Source organism: Microtus oregoni, unplaced genomic scaffold, assembly GCF_018167655.1.
Source record: "Microtus oregoni isolate MIOR12 unplaced genomic scaffold, Mior012 000057F_ref0000458, whole genome shotgun sequence".
NCBI classification, from domain to species: domain Eukaryota; kingdom Metazoa; phylum Chordata; class Mammalia; order Rodentia; family Cricetidae; genus Microtus; species Microtus oregoni.
This window is the reverse complement of record NW_024543833.1, coordinates 8,617,750-8,640,260: the sequence shown is the minus strand read 5'-3', so window position 1 is coordinate 8,640,260 and position 22,511 is coordinate 8,617,750. Positions and strand designations below refer to the sequence as shown.

The following is a 22,511-nucleotide window of genomic DNA, read 5'->3' as shown; positions in this document are numbered from 1 at the left end:
TTCCTTCCACCAAACATTTCTTTGGTATATACTGAATACACATAGTCTAGGCAGGAGTGAGATAATCTTGCATGGGAATAAGGCTGGCCCTAACATTCTCCTTTGCTCGTTCACAGACTTTCTTCACCTAACACAAGAACCAGAATAGTGCTGCTTCTGTACCCCAGTCACGGGGAACACTCAACACCAGAGAGAAGGAGCACAGGAGGTCGGAAGGAAGGGATTCTTGAGTCTAGACACCAACTAAATCACCCGTAGAAAGCTAGATAAGGTGACTCACCCCTGTAATTCCAGTACTCAGGAGGCAGAGGCAGGGGAAGATTGGCACCAGCCTGCTACCCAGTGAGTTCCAGGCCAGTCAAGGTTACACAGCAAAATCCTGTCTCAAGAAAGCAATGAGGCTGGCAAGAAGGCTCAGCAAGTAGAGATACTTTCTGAGCAAACCTGATGACCTAAATCTAACCCCTAGAATGCACATAAAGGTGGAAGGAGAGAACCAGCTCTACAGAATTACCATCTGATTGACGTTTGTATGCTTGCTCGTGCACACACAACCAAAGCACTCATGCAGAGAGTCATCCATATGCTGGCACCTACCTTCTCTACATCAGCCTTCTTCTCGGTGAGAAGAGCCACAGTTCTTTTATAGGCATCATTAATGAGTATCCTCACTTCATCGTCTATCATCCTCGCCGTGGCTTCACTGTAAGGCTTCTCTAATACCATGTCCCCCTGGCGTGGGAGGTCAAATGAGATCTGCCCCACCTTCTCATTCATGCCGAACTGGACAATCTGAAAAACATCAATAATTAAAAGGTTAGATAAAAGAACCTTTACCTTTGAACACTTACAGAGGCCAGGGGACAAAGACACTCTGTAGATGACAGCCAAGGGTAGCAGCATGATTTAAACTTATACGGGAGCACAATCAGGACAAAATAAATAGACAAGCAGTGGGCAAACTACAGCGGCTCTGAAGCCCTCAGGCTATTCCACTTGTGGAGGGACAGGAAGAAGAAAGAACCAATTGATATTGCTGCTGGTGGTGGTGCACTCCTTTAATTCCAGCACTTGGGGGGGCAGAGGCAGGGGTATGTCTGAATTCAGAAAGAACATCCTGGTTTACAAAGCAAGTCCCAGGATAGCCAGGGCAACACAGAGAAACTCTGTCTCAAAAAACCAAAACAAAATCAAACAAAACAAACAAGCACTTGGTAAGATCAAACTGCCAAGAAGTTCTCCTGTGAAAAGACAGTCTAAACCTGAGAACACGTGACACAGGATGACACCTGCATCTTTCACAGACTGTGTCAAGGAGCCAAGGGGCCATGTGAGTGACAGATGGTTCCCAGGCCTACGTGAAGGCCCTCTACCTTCTGTCACTCCAGTTCCCAGGGCTTCCGCATGTACACAGTGCACAGACACATGCAAGCAAAACACCCTAGATAGGCATAAAACAGAAGTGAAAGGATCTTAAGGGAAGGGGGTGTTTCTGATCCAAGCGGGAAGCGGCAGAGACAAGGAGTGGAAAGCATAGGCTTCCCCACCTCCACAGCCTGACCTCCCAATTCCTGAGATCTCAAAGACAAACAACGCAGAATAATGTTTTCAGAGAGGAAAAGCAGGATGGAAACAGGTCTGCATCACAGGGGAAACTGTGACCTACTGTTCCAGAAATGAAGCACACAGGAGGAAGTAGAATGGACTCTGTGAATCAGACTTAGAAGGACTCCGGGGGCTAGAAGACAGAGAAAACTACACACTGCAGAAAAAACATTTTTTTAAAGATTAAACTAGACTGGGTGTGGTGGCAACGGCCTTTAACCCTAGTACACAGGTGGCAGAGACAGATAAATCTCTAAGAGCTTGAAGTCAGTCTGTCTATAGAATGAGTTCCAGGACAACCAGGGCTATACAGACAAACCCTGTCTTAAAAAACCCAAAACAAACAAACACAAACAAATAAATGGGCTTAAACTAGAAAGAAACAAGAGCAAATAATAAGTAATAAATAATAAAAAATAAATAATAAGTAATCACTGATACCACACGGGGAGGGGGGACCACTTTCAAAACAAGACATGGACGATAGGCAAAGAGCTGCTTCAATGGAGAGCGTTCCCACAGAGACGGCTCACGTCTGCCCAGGGGACACAGCCTACTGCTGGGGCTGCTGAAACCAGCAATAAAAGCTGAAGAAAGCACAGGAATGGGAACAGGTCAAGAGAGGCTGCTGCTTAGGGAAGGGGCAAGGGACAGGCTGTAGGGCGATCCCGAGTTCCACTGTCAAACTGTTGCAGGGACATGGAACTTAAAAATTAAAGTATAGGGCTTCTAGAGCACCCAGGTCTGGTTCTACATGGCAGGTCACAGCCATCTGAAACTCTAGTTCAAGAGATCCTGTGCACTTTTGGCCTCCAAGGGCACTAGGCATACGCGGTACACATGCGCACATGCATCCAAAGCATTCATATAGATCAAATAACAAATCGTTTTTAAAAATCAAACTTTACACCTGGGCACTGTGGCCCATACTGAAATCCCAACACTTGGGAGGAGAATTCAAGGTTACCTTCACCTATACATCAAATTTGAGACTAGCCTGAAAAAGAGACCCTGCCCTGAAAAATAAAAGCTCTGAAAAAACTAAACTTTAAACTCTACCTATAACCATTACATACAGGATTCTTAGGAAAAACTCTGAAGACTGCAATACTCTTTTTTTTTTTCCTGTAAGTTTTTATTGTTTTTGTTTGGTTTTTGATAGAATTTCTCTGTGTAGCCCTGGATGTCCTGGAACTAGCTCTTTAGACCAGGCTGGCCTCAAACTCAAGAGATCCATCTACCTCTGCCTCTTGAGTGCTGGGATTAAAGGGCACCACTACCTTCTAGAAAGTTTTTATTGTGTTAGTGGACTTTTTGTTAGGTTTTGTTTTTATAGTATTTTAAACTATTTATAAGTGTATGTCCTTGTATGTGTCTGTACATGAGTCCAGATGCTCTTAGAGGCCAGAAGTTTCAGATCTGGAGTTACAGGCAGTAGCAGCTGCCCAACGTGAGTTGTGGGAAGAGAATGCAGATCCTCTGCAAGAACAGTACACAGTCTTCTGAGCTATCTCTCCAGTGAATTTAAGAAAGAATCCTTGCAAGCAGAGAAAACTGTATAGCTCAATAAAATCAATAAAAAAAATTTTAAAAAGAAAGAAAGAATCCTTGCTTTAAGAACCTACACTAGGGAACCATCTGTGTCACCTCAGTCCTGACTTCCCAGGCTAATAGAAAGGGAGGCAAAGCCCAGGTACAGGTACCTGGGCATAGGCACTCTGGGTAACCTTCCTCAAGTCATCCTGGGCTCCGGTTGTAATTCTTCCAAAGAAGATCTCTTCGGAGACGCGGCCACCCAGAGTCATGCACATCCTGTCCAGCAGCTGCTCCTTTGTGTACAGATACTGCTCCTTCGGCAAGTACTGAGCATAGCCCAGCCCCTTACCACGCGGAATGATGGACACCTGGTGAGTAGAAAGCACAGCGGTGAGGCTTAACCACTCCCAATACAGTCCTGATCTAGCAAGGGCCAGGAGGGAAACTCTCTCACCTCAGAGTTCCAGAAAGCATTTCTGCCCTCTGTAAAGGCAAACTAAAACCAGTTGTTTAGTAAAGAAGTCCTGATGACTGCTGGCTGAGGTCTCCTCAATTCTGGCAGTTACCTGTGCCTCAGAGGACGGACGAAGGGGACGGTGGGCCAAGATGCGCAAGACCTTTCATTGCCCTACCAGGTCCCTTTTATGAACCTAGGCAATTTCCTTTATCTTTAGAAAACTGTATTGAAAAGGATTTCTCTATATAAAGTCTACCCACTTTAAACATATATAGTGGGTTTTTTTCTTTTTCTTTATTTTTTATTTGGTACCTGGAGGGACGGCTGTGGGTGGTGGGAACTGAACTCCTCTATTTTTGGTTAATCCTACTGCCTTACCCTCTGGAGTGCTGGGATTCCAAGCATGAGCCCACCATGCCTGGCTTCCAGGTTATTTTTGATGGACAGCGGGGTTGTTTCTAGCTGACTACACTATAAATACAGCAGAGAAATCCTTGTGTAGAATCCATTTTCACCCATTTTAGGTGAGGATCAAGTCAGGATAACATTTACCTCCTGTAAGTAGTGCACACATCCTTGCCATCGACACCCTGCTAAATTCTAACCACTCCTAAGTGACTCTGGTATCTATGTCTGCCTTTGCAATTCCCTAGTTTAGTGCTTATTCATATGCCTTATTTTATGAAGTGTATATATCTACTGTTTTACTAGGTTGAGTTTAAGATTTACTTTTTCAGATATAAACCTTCTGTCAGTCACATTTATGGCAAACATTTTCAGAATGTGGCCTTTTCTCCCCCACTTCCTTTTAAAATGACTGCATTTTGAGACAGAGTGTTACTATACAGCCCAGGATGGACTGGAATCCTGGTCTTCCAGCCTCTACTTCCTGAGTGTAGCACAATGTGCCTACCTAACCCTTTCATATTTTCTTAATGGCATTTCTCAAAGACAAGGGTGCTGGGTTTTTGTGGGGTTTGTTTTTGTTTACTTTTGAGTTGGGGGTCTTATTAGATTGCCCAGGCAGGGTTCACTATTATGCACGCCGGTCAAATGATCTGTCACTGATTTACACCACCAGTAGTGCTAGTTTCTTTATGTAGCCCAGACTGACCCCCAATTTAAAATCCTCTTGCCTCTGCCTCTCAAGTGCTGACATTACATACATGTGATACCATGCCCGGACCTCAAAGACTAAGTTTTAAATATCAATGAAGTCTTAATATCAACCTTTTAATTGATTGATTGATTATGTGTATGTGTGTGGCTGTGTGCATGTCAGAATGTTTATCCACCAGGTGGATCCTGGGATTGAACTCAAATCGTCAGATTTGGTGGCAAGCACCTTTACCCACTGGGTTACAGTTACAGAACGCTTCAGGCCAGGGGGTGGTGCATTTCCTCACCACCACCAACGCTGCTCTCTCCCAGCCCTGCTCTGTTTTGGACACTTTCTGGCTCTGGTCTTCTGAAGAGTGAAAAGTCAAGGCTTACCTTGACTACAGTGAGCTCAAGGACAACCTGGGAAACAGTGAGACTCTCCCCAAAATAAAAAGTAGAGGGAGTAGGGAGAAGGTTCAGTCAGGAAAGCACTTGCTATGCAAGCATTAGGACCTGTGTTCAGATCCTTCCAAAGAACCTGACTATGATGCCAGGTGCCTGCAATCCTAGCACTTACAAGGCAGAGACAGGAGGATTCCTGGGACTGCCAGCTAGTCTTGCTGAATCAACATACCCCAAATCAGTGAGATGCCACCTTCATAATGATAATGGTGAATAATAACATGGAAAGCTATAGAGAAAGACACTTAACACTGACCTCTGGCTTCCACACTGAAGCACACCAAGTGTAAGCAGATATTTGTGTCCCCACACTTGAACATATACATACATATAAAACACACATACTGAAAAATACAAAATAAATATAAAATAAAATAAAAAAAGAGCTGGGGGTGTGTAGCTCAGTGGTAGAGGATTTATCCAGCATATATGAGGTCGTAGGTTCAATCTCTAGGGTGACAGAGAAGGTTTTGTCAAAAATTGTGCTCTATCTGCAGGAGGATGTATATAAGCATTTCCTTCAGCTACCATTAGTTTCTGCTACATCCTTCCAAAGGTACATTGTATCTGCTATCTCTCCAGTGAATATAACTCCTTTTCAGTCACTGCTCACACTCTAAGCTGGCCTGCCTGCTGCAACACACTCTGTGGCACCTTTAAGAGCGGGTCTGCATGCTCCAGATACCAGCCGGCGACCGCATGGCCTGCTTCGTGGTAAGCTACTGTCTTCTTCTCCTCGGGCTGCAGAACTTGGGTTTTTTTCTCCAAGCCTAATAATAACAAAAACCCCAAATCACTATTTTAGTGACAATGACATTAAAAAATAGCGATGTAACGCTACAACCTCATTACTTAAGACATAATTTAACAACTAACCCGCCTAAACTTACTTTTTTTTTTTTTTTTTTTGGTTTTTCGAGACAGGGTTTCTCTGTGGTTTTGGAGCCTGTCCTGGAACTAGCTCTTGTAGACCAGGCTGGTCTCGAACTCACAGAGATCCACCTGCCTCTGCCTCCCGAGTGCTGGGATTAAAGACCAAAATCAGAATAAAGGGTCAAGTCTGAAATATATACAACCACAATAAAAATGTATATTTCTCATCTCTGCCCCAGGCTCGCTTTTATCCTAACCACCCACTGTTTTAAGTCACATACTTATTTTGGGGAATAAGCCACACAGGCCAGATAGAAACACTCTAGGAAGGTCACTCCCTGACACACAGTCCAAAAGACTCTACATTAAGAATTTAATGCCTCCAGGCAGTGGTGCGAGCCTTTAATCCAGGAGCTCAGGAGGTAGAGGCAGGTTAAGAGTCTCGGTGAGTTCAAGGCCAGTCAAAGCTAGACAGAGAAACCCTGTCTCAAAAAACAGACAGAGAGACAGAATTCAATACCAACTGGAGGGCACAAAGATCTGCCATTTCAGTTTTTTCCCAGCTGCAGAGAGGTTGGCTCCCAGGCTCACTTTGTATCATGATTTATGACTGTAAACACTGATGGTGCAGATTCTGTGGAGGCAAACCGTCACACCATCTTCGAGGGTTCTGTTTTGCTCAATGCAATTCATCTGAGATAAATATATTCCACAAAGCTGTTAGGGTCAAAAGTTACTAATACACCCATGGTTCCACAAGCATTTCTTTTTCTTTTTGTAGTGCTGGAGATGGAACCTGGAGCCTTGTGTATGCTAAGCAGGTACTCCACTATTACGCTTTAACCCTAACCTTCTTGCTTATCTGAAAACACAAACCATCTCCCCACAGTGCACAGGATACCTTCCCTTTCTCAGTATGCCGCATTATTACAAAGACAAGGTCGTGGTTCACAGAGGCAGCACTATCAATAGGTAAGCTCTTTTCTACCTCAGAGAGGGAAGGGTTCAGAGACAAGAAAGCACAAGGTAAGCCCGGAGATTGCATGGCAAGCCCCACAGCTGTGTGGATATACTTTCTTTGTAGATCTTGCAATCTTGCCAAAACAGTAATCAAGGGCTGAACTTTTCTTTTATGAGCTTTTAAAAAAGAGACAAGGTCTCATCATTTACCCTAAAGTGGGCTCAAAATTGAAAACCTCCCCCCTCACCTCCCAAGTGTTGGGATGGCTGCCACATACCACCTAACATGTTGACTACCATCAGCCTTTAAACCTCAGTTATATTCAGCTGCCTTACCACCAATCACTCGCTCAATCGCTTGTTCGAAGTGCTTCTCGTTAATGGCATCTGAAAGGTGTCTTGCAGCAATCAAAGCAGCCTCATTGCAGACATTGGCAACATCAGCTCCTACAAACACACAAAACCATTCTCAAACTGACAGGCACACACTAGGGAGGACTGAACCCACACAGATCTTACCCATCCATCAGGAGACTGAGAAGGGGTCTAACTGAAACATAATTCAAGTGTTTACAAGATCCTAAGCTATTCTAGTATTAAGTACAAGCCTATATATACCCTTGGCCCTGTGAGCTAAGATGAGAGAATTAGTAGCAAATAGGTAACTGCAGACAATTCACCTTAATAAATAATAAGTTTCAGGTAATAGCAAACTATGATAGCTTTTTAAAATATTTAAGTGAGTTTGAGGCCCGCCTGGTCTACAGAGCTAGTTCCAGGACAGGCTCCAAAGCCACAGAGAAACCCTGTCTCGAAAAAAAAAAAAAAAAAAAAAAAAATTTTACTTATGTGTATGAGCATGCTGCCTACATGTATGCTTGTGCACCATGTGTGTGCAGAGCCAACAGAGACCAAAAGAAGATGCTGGATCACCTGGAATTAGAGCTATAGATTGTTGTTAGCTGTGTGGGTGTTGAACCTGGGTCCTCTGGAAGGGCAGCTAGTGCTCATAACTACTAAGCCCAATGACAGTATTTTCTAAAATTTTTAAAAAATGTATTCTTCTTTCATATATTACAACCTGACCAAAGACCCCCTCCCACCTACCCGCCTCCATTTCTTTCAGAAAAGGGCAGGCCTCCCATGGATATCAACCAAACATGGCATACCAAGTTGTAGTTAGACTATGCACCTCCTCATATTAAGGCTGGACAAGGCACCCAGTATGAGGAAAAGGGTCTCAAACACAGACAAAAGATTCAGAGACAGCTCCTCTCCCACTGTTGGGAGTCCCACAAGAAGCCCAAGCTCTACAACTGTCACATATGTGCAGAGGGCTAGACCCATGCAGGCTTCCTGGCTGTTGATTCAGTCTCTGTGAGCCCCTATGAGTCCAGGTTGGCTGATTCTGTGGGTTTTCTTGTGATGTCCTTGACCCATCTGGCTCTCATGATCCATTCTCCCCTTCTTTTGCAGGATTCCCTGAGCTCCACGTAATGTTTGGCTGTGGGACTCCAATGACATTATTTTTAAATGCACATTAATCTTCTTAGTTTTGCCATCTTTGCTGGAAAAATGACTTATGGGCATGTTAGACGACATGCTTACATAACTTATAATAATAAACATATATTAAAATAATCTAGTACATTTGTCTAACAAACTAAATGTAAGTAATGTGAAGCTTGTCTTTTTTTTCTTTTTCTTTTCTTTTCTTTTTTTTTTGGTTTTTCGAGACAGGGTTTCTCTGTAGCTTTGGTGCCTGTCCTGGAACTAGCTCTTGTAGACCAGGCTGGCCTCGAACTCACAGAGATCCGCCTGCCTCTGCCTCCCAAGTGCTGGGATTAAAGGCGTGCGCCACCAACGCCCAGCCAATGTGAAGCTTGTCAAATGTTTGTTTGGCACATAATGGCCTTAACGTGGATTTCTCAGGTTACGTGTATGTTAACACAAGTGAGCTAAGTAAACAAGTTTTATTTTTTTTATTTTTTGGATTTTCGAGACAGGGTTTCTCCGTAGCTTTTTGGTTCCTGTCCTGGAACTAGCTCTTGTAGACCAGGCTGGCCTCAAACTCAGAGCTCCGCCTGCGTCTGCCTCCCGAGTGCTGGGATTAAACGCGTGCGCCACCACCGCCCGGCAGTAAACAAGTTTTAAACAGTACAGTACTTCTGGGTAACATGACCCACAAGAAACTGCCTCTGTGTGGCCCACTGAAGGAGAAGGATCAGGGTAAGAAAAAATGGAATTTACTCAAAGGACAAAGAAAGCTTCAGAAATTCACAATGGTATTGACAGGATGGCTGAAAAGCACAGAACACGGAAGGTGACGTGGGAGAGGTCAGACCCAGCAGAGCATGCTCAGGCTGGGCAGCTCTCAGGTGGGCAAAAGCAGAAGCCTATCAGAAGGCAGCACTGTTGTCAAGAGATGGGCAGTGCCACCCACAGAACAAGCACAGGCTTCCCAACCATCTGTTCTGGTGGCAGGTTTTGGGGACTACTACTTACTTGGAGTAAGTAGTCAGGCACTATCACGGAAGGAATCTAGTGTTTAAAACTGAGCTGCCCCAGAGGTCTAAGAACATAGAATAATCACTTGAATTAACCTGCCACAGTCCTAGGGTGAGAGGACTCTGGGAGGAAGTTGTGGAAAACAGAAGGGCCAGATGTGGATCAAAATAACAAAACAAACAAAAAAGGGCAGGAGTGAACAGGAAAAAGCAGTCCTACCCTTCTTGGAGAAGACATCACTTCCTGAGGATAAGATCAACCCCTGGAACCATTGCTTTCTGCACACTGACCCTCCAATGAATACCTGACATCACAGCTGTATCATTCCAGCAAGATGATGAGCACACAGGAGACTGAAAATCTGAACACAGGCCTTGTGCCTCATAGATTCCTTCTCCACCCTCAAAACCCTTGAGAACCCCTCACCCTCCAGCCAGACCCTTAACACCCCAGTGGGTGTAATTCAAGCAGCAGGGCAGAACCTAGAAGTCAGCATAAACATGGAAGCACAGTCTACAGACTGCAAAGCTAAGCAGAGCCAGCGGAGGTTCCACATATACAGACAAGGGAAGCCACCAAAGTGAAAACTTTCATCCACATCAGCACTCCCTCAGAACTGCCCAACGCCCAGGGAGCCACTCAAGAGTCCACAGTTCAGGCTGCTGCCCCTCTCCAGGGCACATAGCCAATATTCTCCAATTCCTAAAGACTCAGAAACAAACTACAACTTTTCTTTTTCTTGAAACAGAATTGTTCACTATCAAGTGCCGATCAGGATGGCTCAGTTAGTAAAATGCTTACACTGCAACCTGATGACCTGCGTTCAAGCCCCAGAACATATGTAAGGTAGAAGGAGAGAAGTGACTTCAGAGTTGTCCTCTGACTGCCACATGTGGGCCATAGCATGTGCATGTGCCTTCCATACCCCCAAACATACACACAATAACAAAGAACAATTACTATTTGTCTCTATGTAGCCCAACATAACCTTAAACTCCCAATCTTCCTGCCTCCACCCCATCTACATCACACACACACACACACACACACACACACACACACACACTCTGGTGATGGGATTAGAGGAGGGTGCCACCACAGGCTGACTAAGATGTATCTCCAGCTTCAAAGTATGCATATATATATATATATTGAAACAAGGTTTCTCTGTTGATGGAGGAAGGTCATTGGTTAAAAAAATAAAGAAACTGTTTGGCTGACCCTCATAGGTTAAAACATAGGTGGGAGGAGTAAACAGAATAGAATGCTGGGAGGAAGAGGAAGTGAGATAAGACGCCTCAGACAGAGACGCCATGCTCCGAAGCGATGAAGCTCCGACCCAGGATGGACGTAGGCTAGAATCTTCCCGGTAAGCACACCTTGGGGTGCTACAAATATTATAAGAAATGGGCTAGTCCAGGTGCGAGAGTTAGCGTAGAAGAGGCTAGATAGAAATGGGCCAAGCAATGTTTAAATGAATACAGTTTGTGTGTTGTTATTTCGGGCATAAGCTAGCCAGGCGGCCAGGGTGCTGAGGACGCAGCCCTGCCGCTCTTATTACTACACTCTGTAGCTTTGGAGTCTGTCCTGGAACTAGCTCTTGTAGACCAGGTTGGCCTCAAACTCACAGAGATCCGCCTGCCTCTGCCTCTCGAGTGCTACTTCATGGTTAAGAAAGACTTTTATTATTTTTATGCACCTTCATACTTTCATGGAATTTTGTATGCCTCTTCAAATATTCAAATCAAAGATACTGAAAGACATAAAATGCCAGATGATAACTTAAAAGCTTAATAATAAAAATGATCAAATGAATTCAATTTAGGTTCTGGAGCGGAAAGCCAGCAACACAGAGGTAAAGTCAGGAAAATGGCTGAGAAGTCAGCAACAACATGGAAAAAAACTCAGCAAGGAAACTAAGTTTTGAAATAATTAAATAAATTCTAAAAAAGAAAAACGTATTGAGCCAAATAAAAAAGTGGAGAGTATCACCAACAGACTAGGATCAAGAGAACACATTTAAGAATCTATAGTATAGAAAAAACTGAGATAAACACTAAAGGCTTTGTGAATAAATTCGAAGAAAAACTTCCAGATCCCGAGAAAGAAATGGATATCCAAATGTAAAAATTTTTAGAGCTCCAAAAGCACATGTCCAAAGGATCTCCCCACAACATCACAGAACCAACATGTCAAAATACAATACAAAGAAATTAAAAGCTTTAAATGAAAAAGCTAACTCACCCACCGAACTTACACTTAGTACTGGTGAGTGCTGCAGCATGCTATCTCTATCAGTAACTGTTAAAAGACATTTGGGAACAAATTCTCAAAGATTCATGGATGAAGGGATATGCTAGAAACTGCTCATAATCCACCATGCTGATAGAGGGTGGAGTCCACGCCTGGATGTTAACAGCCACCTGCGCATTCTCAAAGCTGGCGAAGTGCTCAAGGGTCAATTTTCTGATCCTCTAATTATGCACACATCTGAAGTTTCCCATAATTAAAAGGTAAAAACATCTGACGAAGGCCCCAAGTGAGAGGAACTGAAGTGACCTGGTACTTGCCAGTGATTAAAAAATACTTTAAAAACAGCAGTAATTTCCACTTACCTGAAAACCCTGGGGTTAAGGATGCCAGTTTTCTAGCCAATTTCTCCTTTTCCAAGGCACTGTCTAGTTTCAGTGGCCGAAGGTGAACTTTGAAGATTGAGGCTCGTCCTTTTATGTCTGGGGGTCCTTTAGAAATTATTTTTAAGGGAAAAACGGTCACAGTGAGGCACATCTCAACCACAAACTTGGACTGAACCCAGTGAATACCATCTCACCAATAAAGATCTGCCTGTCAAAGCGGCCTGGCCTCAAAAGAGCTGGATCCAGGATGTCTGGCCGATTTGTGCCTGCCAAGATGACCACATTGGTGGTTGTGTTGAAGCCTAAAAAGGTGGTAATTAACATGTGGAGTCAGAATTAAACAACACAGGACAGAAAGCAAGACTAGCTAGCAGTAGATGGACATCATAAATCCATATCTGTATCAGACGTTGTTTTCTATTTTTACCAATAACTTTTAAAAATTTCATATGTGTGAGTGTTTCACCTGTATGTATGTATGTCTGTGCACATGTGTGTGTAGTGCCTGTGGAGACCAGAAGAGGGCGTGAGATTACAGTCCCTTGGGACTAATTAAAAGATTATTGTGAACTGTCAGGTGAGTGCTGGAATCAAACAGAGACCATCTGGAAGAGCAGTCAGTGCTCTGAATTGCTGAGCCATCTCTCCAGATCCTTATCTAGCAGTTTTAAATCCAAAACTTGAATCATTTTTCTCATTAGTCACCTTGTTCTTAGTTATAATAATCGCATATTAAAGTTTTTGCTACTATTTACTCATATTTTTAAAAATACTTATTTTAGCTAAAAGACACTTGTATGCATATATGAGGGCAATATGACTCTGAAGCATGAGAACAGGATAACTGGGCATCCATCAATCACTCAGAGACTTAGGACCTGTGCTGGAACACTGAATATGCCCTCTGGTAGCAACTCTGAAATAAACAATTATTATCAGCTGTTGTGATGGCTATTCTTGGTTGTCAACTTGACTATATCTAGAATAAAACCTAAAGGCTGGGTACACCTGTGAGAGTTTTTCCCCCTTAATTAAATCATTTGAAGTGTGAACACTCAATTAAATTCTGATCTTTTAAGGTGGGAAGATCCACTTTTAAATTAATGTGGGAAGTCCTGTATATGTGTTGCTTTTTTTTTTTTTTTTTTTTTTGGTGTTTCGAGACAGGATTTCTCTGTAGCTTTGGTGCCTGTCCCGGAACTAGCTCTTGTAGACCAGGCTGGCCTCGAACTCACAGAGATCCGCCTGCCTCTGCCTCCTCTGCTGGGATTAAAGGCATGCGCCACCACCGCCCGGCTATGTGTTGCTTTTATTAGCTAATAAATAAAGCTGTTTCAGCCAATGGCTTAGTAAAGGCAGGAGGGAAATCTGAACAGAGATATACAGAGAGTAGGCAGAGTCAAGGAGATTCCATGCAGCTGTCAAAGAAAGATGCCAGAAGGGAACCTTGCAGGTTGGCCACACCCTTATAGCAATACACAGACTGATAGAATATATCTATATAAAGGGCACGGAAGAAGGAAGCTTTCTCTCTGCCTGCTTGCCCTCCCTCTCACTGGCATGTCCATCCTTCACTGGCATCAGAGCCGACTTCTTCAGGATTCTGGCATGTACTGAAGACCAGCTGAGACAGCCAGCCTCAGGGACTGACTCCTCCATAACCACTCCAGCACCCTAGTCATTCTCTCTCTAGCCCTTTCCTTTACACGGCACAGTTTCAAGAATCAAATTTTTTTAATTTTTTTCCTGTTTAGGCTAGAGTCTCACTCTGTATTCTACACTATCCTAAACTTACTATGTGGACCAACCTTGTGATGCGTCTCTAAGCTCTGCCTCTCAAGTGCTATACTGCTACGCTCAACAGTTTTCTTTCTTTTCTAGACTTTTTTCCAAGGCAGGGTTTCTTTCTTTGTGTAGCCCTGGCTGCCCTGGAACTCGCTCTGTAGATCGTGCTGGCCTCAAACTCACAGAGATCCACCTGCCTCTGTCTCCTGAGTGCTGGAATTAAAGACATGTGTTACTACCAACAAGCTATTGTTATTATTTTTAATTACATGAGTGTATACACATGTAAGTTGTGGTACCCTCAGGTCAGATGCTAAAGTTACAGGTGTTTGTGACAGTTCTACGCTGAACTGCTTGGGTTGCTGGAAATGAAACTGGGGTCTTTGGTATAAAGGAACCCATGGTCTTAATCATTAAGCCATCCCTTTGTCCCTGAATGCCTGAGTTTTCTCAGCTGTTCTCAAATGTTTCTAGCCATCCTCTGACCTCAGGACACAGGCACCAAAAGATTTCATGGGCTGGTACCCCAAAGAGGCACTCGGTTTGAACTTAGAGTCTGAAGGGTGAACCGAATGCCACAGAATGGAGCAAGGTCTCCACCTCCACATTCTGATACCGCACCTGGCTTCCTCATCTAAGCCAGCGTGACGCTTGGCACTGTGCCTTCCCTTTCTGTCCACACACCTCCCAGCAGGAAGGATGCAGCAGCCCCAGAAACTGCCTCTTAACTGACAAAAAAGCTACTTTCTAGGTTAAGGAGTATACATGGATTTAACTCAACGATGGGGTGAAAGTGATACACAATTAGTTAAAACTGCACTTCAAATTTTGAATCTGCCTCTTTCACTGTTTGGCTTGATCCTCTCCAGCTATGCTGGGTGACAGCAGCGAGCTGCAACTCCCAGTCAGCCACACCACCCTTAAGAAACATACTCTGCAGTGTGTTGTGCTGCTCAGCAGGAAGTTCTGTGGGTCAGGAGGACTCACTGTATTTTGGACTTAGGATAGTTTCTTTTTTTTTTATAAAATTGATACTTTATTTGAAACCAGTGGTGTACAAAAACATTAGCAAGCAGAACCTTAATGTAATTGCTAAAAATGTACAGCACAGAATTGGATGGACATAAAAAGATTGTGACTACTATTATAGGTGTAAACATGCAGAGAACTAGGATAATTTCAACTTAAATGCAAACCCACAAAGTTCAAAAATCACCTGTATTCAACGTTTGCAAAATTCACATTTCATTGCACCTGGGTTTTTGCAATATTTCAGAACCATATTCAACTTTGAGAATGAGACAGACATTAGCTCTTTTGTTCATCATTTTACCCATTTTCTTAGTCAATATAATCTTATCACCAATGCTAAGCAGGATGCTAGTTAAGATACTGGTATAAAACAACACTGGGTGCATGTATGTGCATCAGGTACGTGCCTGTTGAGACCAGGAGAGGGCGCTGGGTCCCCTGAAACTGGATTGTGAGTCACCCCGTGGGTGCTGGACTAGAACTCTGTTCCTCTGCTGAGCCTTTAGAGAATGTCCGTGACACTCACCGTCCATCTCCACAAGCAGCTGGTTGAGCGTGTTCTCCTGCTCACTCTGCCCTCCAAAGTTGCCTCGACCTCTCTTCCTTCCCACAGCATCGATCTCATCAATGAAGAGAATGCAAGGGGCATTCTTACGAGCAAGGGCAAATAAATCTCGGACCTTGACAGAAAGATTGAGTTACTTGTCAAGTCAATATTACTAGTTTACCAAGACTAACCTCAGAAGAGCATGGTGGCACACATACATACGGGAAAAACATTCACACATAAAAATAACGTTTTTCAGTACAGGGCTTCTCTGAGTAACAACCTTGGCAGTCCTGAAACTTGCTTTATAGACCAGGCTGGCCTTCAACTCAGAGATCTGACTGCCTATGCCTCCTGAGTACTGAGATTAAAGGTATGCACCACCACGCCCAGCTTATTTTTTAAAAATATAAAACAAAAAGCCCAAAACAAAAGAGATCATGCATTATACAATTCCATTTATTTGAAATGTCTGAAACAGGAAATCTAGAGATGTTAGAGTCTGCAGAGGGCTAAGGGGATGGAGAGATTGCTAAAGGACCCGGGTTTCTTCTTTTTTTTTTTTTTTTTTTTTTTCTGGTTTTTTCGAGACAGGGTTTCTCTGTGGTTTTGGAACTAGCTCTGTAGACCAGGCTGGTCTCGAACTCACAGAGATCCGCCTGCCTCTGCCTCCCGAGTGCTGGGATTAAATGGGTTTCTTCTTAAAGTGAGTAAAATGTATTATTAACACTGCACAGATCTAAAAGGCATTTAACTGGACACTCATATCAATTGTTAAATATGCCTCAATAAAGTCCTGCCAGAAGAAATTATCCACAAAGTAAAGCCACTTATTGAAATATATAAATTATCTTAAGAATGAACTACAGTACTGGGGGAGGTGGGGAGGTCACTCTGGGGACTCCAGGGACAGGGTCATCCTCACCAGTCCACACCCAGGGGAATGGGTTGTAGTAAACGAGTTCCATCACCAGAACAGAACAAGACTTACCCTGGCTGGACCAACACCCACAAACATCTCCAGAAATTCAGATCCGCTGACAGTGATGAAGGGAACATTGGCTTCTCCAGCTGTAGCCTTAGCTAGCAGCGTCTTACCAGTACCTGGAGGGCCGGTGAGAATGGCACCCTTCAGACACAGAGAGATTACATTTAATCAGAATCTTGAAAACAGAAACTGCACACCTATCATAATTCCAAAGGTACCTCTGACTCTAAATCTTAGTGACTAGTGGAACATTTACATTACAGCAGAGGTCTTTACAGTAGAGAAGATATGAGAGTTGTCAGAGGGGGACAGGTCTGTTTCAGGCTAATCTGCCAACAACGCGAGGGGAAATCTAAACACTTCCTATTTAAAGATCTTCAGTGCCGAGTGTGTGTGGGCGGCTCAGTGGTAGACTTGGCCAGCATGCAAAGCACTGGGCTGTATCCCCAACACCACAAGGATGTGAGTTTGTTCTAATGGCTGGGAACTGTAGTGCAGCTGCTTTAGTGGTTTTTAAGCTTTCATCGTAAAAGTATGAAAAGAAAGCAGCCAGGCTAATAAATTGTTCCTTAAACAATAAAGAAACATGGACACCACATTCCCAATTTACAAAATTATTTTGCTCTTTAAAAGTAAAACTGGTGGGGCTGGAGAGATGGCTCAGTGGTTAGGAGCATTGCCTGCTCTTCCAGAGGTCCTGAGTTCAATTCCCAGCAACCACATGGTGGCTCAGAACCATCTGTAATGAGGTCTGGTGCCCTCTTCTGGCCTCCAGGCATATACACAGACAACGTTGTATACATAATAAATAAATAAATATTTAAAAAAAAAGTAAAACTGGTGGGGGCTGGAGAGATGGCTCAGAGGTTAAGAGCACTGACCACTCTTCCGGAGGTCCTGAGTTCAATTCCCAACAATCACATGGTGGCTCACAACCATCTGTAATGAGATCTGGCGCCCTCTTCTGACCTGCAGATGTACATGCAGGCAGAACACTGTGTACATAATAAATAAATAAATCTTTTAAAAAAAGGTAAAACTGGTTTTTGAATCTATGTAATAAACATAAACACTGGCTTTTACTTTCATGAAAATGTATAAGTCAGTAACTATTTTGCATAGATTCACGTCTACCTAAAGCCTAACTGTACTATGGTAGCTGGAATGAGAAATGAGAATGGGCACTTGAAGTCGTGGTCCCCAGCTGACAGCACTGTTGCAGAGGTTGAGGAGGTGTGGTCTTACAGAAGAACTGCATCACTGCAGATGTGCTTTAGAGTTTAAAGACCTGCAGCTTTACTGGTTTGCTCTCTGCTTTGTGCTTGTCGTTCAAGATGTGAGCCCAAATAAACCCTTCTATGAAATGTCTTACTCATGGTGTCTCATCACAGTGACAGAAAAGGGCCTAACATGTGTGGATTCACTCCTCTGTTGACTTTCCACTAAGTGATACATCAGAAACTGTTCCGTCTTAAAAATGTACATAGTGCCAGAAAGATGCCTCAGTGATTAAATGCACTTGTTGCTCTTGAAAAGGACATGGGTTCAACACTCAGCACCCACATAACGACTCACAACCATCTGTAACTCCAGTTACAGGGGATCCAACAGGCCCACATGGCGCACAAACATGCATGCAAGCAAATTATTCACATACACAAAGTAAATAAGAAAAAAAAAAATCACCAGGCACTGGTGGCTCACGCCTTTAACCCCAGCACTGGGGAGGTAGAGGCAGGTAGATCTCTGTGAGTTCGAGGCCAGCCTGGAATACAGAGTGAGTTCCAGGTCAGGCACCAAAGCACAGAGAAACCCTGTCTTGGAGAGAAAAAAAGTCAGACAGTGGTGATGCTCGCCTTTAATCTCAGCACTCAGGAGGCAGAGGCAGGTGAATCTCTGAGTTCAAGGCCAACCTGGACTACAAAGTGAGAACAGCTAGACCTTCAAAGAGAAGCCATCTTGAAAAACTAATAAATAAATGAACAAACAAACATATGACTCTTATTTCCAAATACTGTGTGTAGAGAGATGAATAATATGGTCAAAAGACACACGATTTCAAGACTGCAATACAACACTCGAACACTTTTTAAAATTTGTTTATTTTAGGGCTGAAGACATGGCTCAGAAGTTAAGAGCACTGGCTGCTCTTCCAGAAGTCCTGAGTTCAATTCTAAAAGCCACATGGTGGCTCACAACTATCTGTAATAAGATCTTGTGTCCTCTTCTGACATGCATGCATATATGAAGACAGAATACTATACAAGTAATAAGTACATCTTTTTACAAAATGTTTATTTTCATCTGCCTAGGTATGATGTGAATGGTACTAAGTAATGGCAAATTATTTTACCATGAACATGATTTTTTTATCCATATAGATGGGACATGAAAATAATAGAAATGATTTCTTTTACAAAGCTTTTTTCAGACCAAGTATGGTGGCACACACCTTTAATGCCACCATGAGAGACAGAGGCAAACAGATCTCTGTGAGTTTGAGCCATCCTGGTCTACACACCAAGTCCCAGGCTAACAAGGGCTACATGGTAAGAACCTATCTACCAAACAAACAAAGGCATTTCTTTTATGAAACATTTATCTGTATGTATGTATGTATGTATGTATGTTTGTATGTATGTATGTATATGTGTGTGCCACATGTATGCAAGTGCCTACAGAAACCAGAAGCCACTGGGTTCCCTGGAGCTGGAGCTACTCACGGCTGTGAGTCACATGATATAGGTGCTAGCAACCAAACTCCAGTCTTCTCAAAAAAACAGAAAGTATTTGAACTAATGAGCCAACTCTCCAGCCCCTAAGCATTTCTTTAAAGTAAGCTTTATTAATGAATTATTTTATCCACTTAACAGCTAATCCAAGCTGGGCCTTGTAGCACATATTTGTAATCCTAACTCCTTGAAAGGCTGATGTAGGAATATCTATTGCTGAGTAGTAGAGTGTTTGGCTAGCATGCACAAGACCCTTGTGCTAGCAAACATGTTCAACCCTCAGGACCCCCACCCATAAGCAATCCATTTAACAAACAGCAAGTTGCTACTTTATGCCTAGCAGGCTGCAAAGCCGCTGTGGTACAAGAGCAGCCCTAGCACAGCAGTTATGAGGCAGGTGCTGAAAGTGAACATTAGTGTTGTCTCTCCTTCGACAATGCTGTGCCAAGGCCTCAGTATCAGGTGCGAGCAGATGACCCAGCACTATGTGGAAGAAAAGGCTGGGCCACTGCAGTATGAAAATGCTAGTAGGGGCTACAGCTGACAAGGGATGGGGTGGGAGGGTATCTAAATCAGACTAGAGGGAGAATAAAGGCAAAAAAAGGCTTCCATGAGGAGAAAAAAACCAAACTCTTTCAGAAATACACAAAATCGATAGAATGAGATACAGAAAACAGGCTACAGAACTGAATTAGACAGAAACAAAATCAGAAAGAAAAATGACTAATTAAGTAAGTAACGAGGTGACAGCTTCAGAGAGACACAAGTTTTGGAGTTAATCCCTCCGAGTATCTTTTTACCTTTGGGATTTTTGCTCCTAAATCTTGATACTGCTTTGGGTTTTTCAGGAAATTCACGAATTCCATTATCTCTAGCTTGGCCTCCTCACAGCCAGCCACATCTTTGAACTTCACATCTATCTCATCCTTTAAGACCTTTGCCGTGGTTTCCCCAACACTGAAGAGTCCACCCATTCCTCGGCCAGTCCGACCAATGCCAGCAGGCCCTCTTCTTATGGTGTAGAGTAGAAACGCGATAATGAGCACGGTGGGCAACATGCTCAGCAGGAAGGAACTAGAGGAGAAGACAACAATGCAGCTGGTAAGAGGGGTGGCAAGTTTCCCAACTGCCTCAGACATCAGGGCAATTGATAAAACTTTTAAAAATCCAGTATTTTCAAAAAACTAATATTTCGAAATATTCTAGTTTGTCTGAGATATAGAAGACTCTTGGCATATTTATATCTTAAAGTAAAGTCATGGAATAACAAAAAGGAACTTTGTCTCAACATGTATGCTCTTTATATTTTATTATCATCTAGCTACTACCAAGTTTTTCTTTCCAATCACTCACTTAAATGTTTAGCCTAACCTGGTGTTAGTCTCAGACTCCAGTTCTCGTACTGGGAGGCCTCAACCTCAGGAAACGCCTTCATTTAACAGCATGGCAGTTTGGGAAGTAATTTATACAATGTCTAATGTCTCTGCCCTGAGCGCCACAGGCCTCTTTTGTTTAACAGACTTAAGGCTCTCTTCTAGCAGAACCTCTGCAATATGGAGCCTGCATGAATGCCTCAAAGCCTAGGGATGTAATCTATCTTTTGTCTTAATAACCTTTATCCAATGTAACTTTTAAGTACAAATTTGATAAATTTTTATATAGTTTTGAACACTGTTAAAAAAAAATCTAAGCCGGGCGATGGTGGCGCACGCCTTTAATCCCAGCACTCAGGAGGCAGAGGCAGGCGGATCTCTGTGAGTTCGAGACCAGCCTGGTCTACAGAGCCAGTTCCAGGACAGGCTCCAAAGCCACAGAGAAACCCTGTCTCGGAAAAAAAAAAAAAATCTAGGGGTAGCTGGGCAGTGATGGCGCAAGCCTGTAATCCCAGCACTTGAGAGGTAGAGACAAGTGGATCCCTATGAGTTTGAGGCCAGCCTGGTCTACACATCAAGTTCCAGGACAAGCCTCAAAGCTACAGAGAAGCCCTATAAATATTTTGTCTGCACAGATGTCTGTGCACCATTGCATGACTTGTGCTCAAAGCGGTCAGAAGTTGGCACTGAATCCCCTGTGACTAGAATTACAGATAATTGTGAGCTACATGTGGGTGCTGGGAATTGAACCCAAGTCAGTCTGTGCTCTTAACCACTGAGCCATCTCTCTAGCCTGGAAGAATTTCTTACATCCTGGAAAACTATTAACTATAAAGGTAAATGACACAGGGCTCTTCATGCAAAAACCCTTCAAGAATAGCATGCGGGACCATAACACTCTAAACAGTCGTGTAGAAAAGAAGGTAGTCAAGTGCAAAAACTAAATTACTACAGATTTATTTTTCAATATGGTCAAACAGACCAAGACTTGCTTAAGACTTTAATTTATGGGGGTTGGAGAGACAGCTCAGCAGTTAAAAGCACTGGCTGTTCTTCTGAGGTCCCAAGTTAAACTCCCGACAACCACATGGTTGTCGTTTACAACCATTTATAACAGGATCTGATGCCTTCTTCCAGTGTGCAGGTGTACACATAGGACAAAAAACTTAAAAAAAAAACACTTAAAAATAAAGACTAACTTTGTAACCTGTCACTTGATGACAAAAAGATAGTGAACTATTGAATAGCACCTGTACTTAAATCTGTTTTTCTATTATTTATTTATCTTTCAAGCTTTCTGAGACAAGGTCTTTCTATGTACCCGAAGCTGGCCTCAAATTCCTGTCAATCTTCTTGCCTCAGTCTCCCAATCTCTAAGATTATAGGAATGTGCACCATGTCTGTCACAAAGCATGTACTTAAAATGATTTCTTACCCATCACTTTCAGTAATATAGACCACAGGTACCCGGTTCTCCCCTTCTATGCCCAATTCTTGCTGCAAAGTCTCCAGGTTCCGCTCAAAGGTGTCTACACTGCCAATGTTAAACCAGACATATTGCTATAAAAACAGAAAAAGAAATATCCTTAGAATGAAGAACAAACAAAACTCTGAATTTTCTAAAGCATTTAGCCCATTAAGAATTTTTCAGAGTTGGGCACTGGTGGCGCATGCCTTTAATTCCAGCACTGGTCAGCATGGTCTACAAAGGAGTTCCAAGACTTCCAGAGCTACATACAGAGACCCTGTCTTTAAAAAAAAATCATAAACACTGAAGATTTATCTATAAAATAAAAACCTGATTTTAAAGACATGTTTTATTTTGTTTTGTTTTTTAAACTTGGTGAAAACACATGGCAATCCTTGGCAAGTAAATATTTCCTTAGCAATATTCCTCAGTAGCTTGAAACTTATAA

General features: G+C 43.0%; 1 protein-coding gene across 2 annotated transcripts in view; it reads right to left on the bottom strand.

Annotated features, from left to right (window-relative positions):
* The window catches only part of Afg3l2 (AFG3 like matrix AAA peptidase subunit 2), a 47,067-nt gene that overhangs the window by 2,070 nt on the left and 22,486 nt on the right, over positions 1 to 22,511 (bottom strand). For both annotated transcript variants that reach the window (XM_041639207.1, XM_041639209.1), the window contains 10 exons: positions 22,031 to 22,155; positions 20,023 to 20,296; positions 16,494 to 16,631; positions 15,482 to 15,635; positions 12,333 to 12,440; positions 12,118 to 12,243; positions 7,331 to 7,441; positions 5,816 to 5,931; positions 3,309 to 3,509; positions 598 to 792 (listed from right to left, as the gene is read on the bottom strand). In XM_041639207.1, the coding sequence (XP_041495141.1) occupies positions 598 to 792; positions 3,309 to 3,509; positions 5,816 to 5,931; positions 7,331 to 7,441; positions 12,118 to 12,243; positions 12,333 to 12,440; positions 15,482 to 15,635; positions 16,494 to 16,631; positions 20,023 to 20,296; positions 22,031 to 22,155 (1,548 nt within the window). The remainder of the gene's footprint in view (positions 1 to 597; positions 793 to 3,308; positions 3,510 to 5,815; positions 5,932 to 7,330; positions 7,442 to 12,117; positions 12,244 to 12,332; positions 12,441 to 15,481; positions 15,636 to 16,493; positions 16,632 to 20,022; positions 20,297 to 22,030; positions 22,156 to 22,511) is intronic.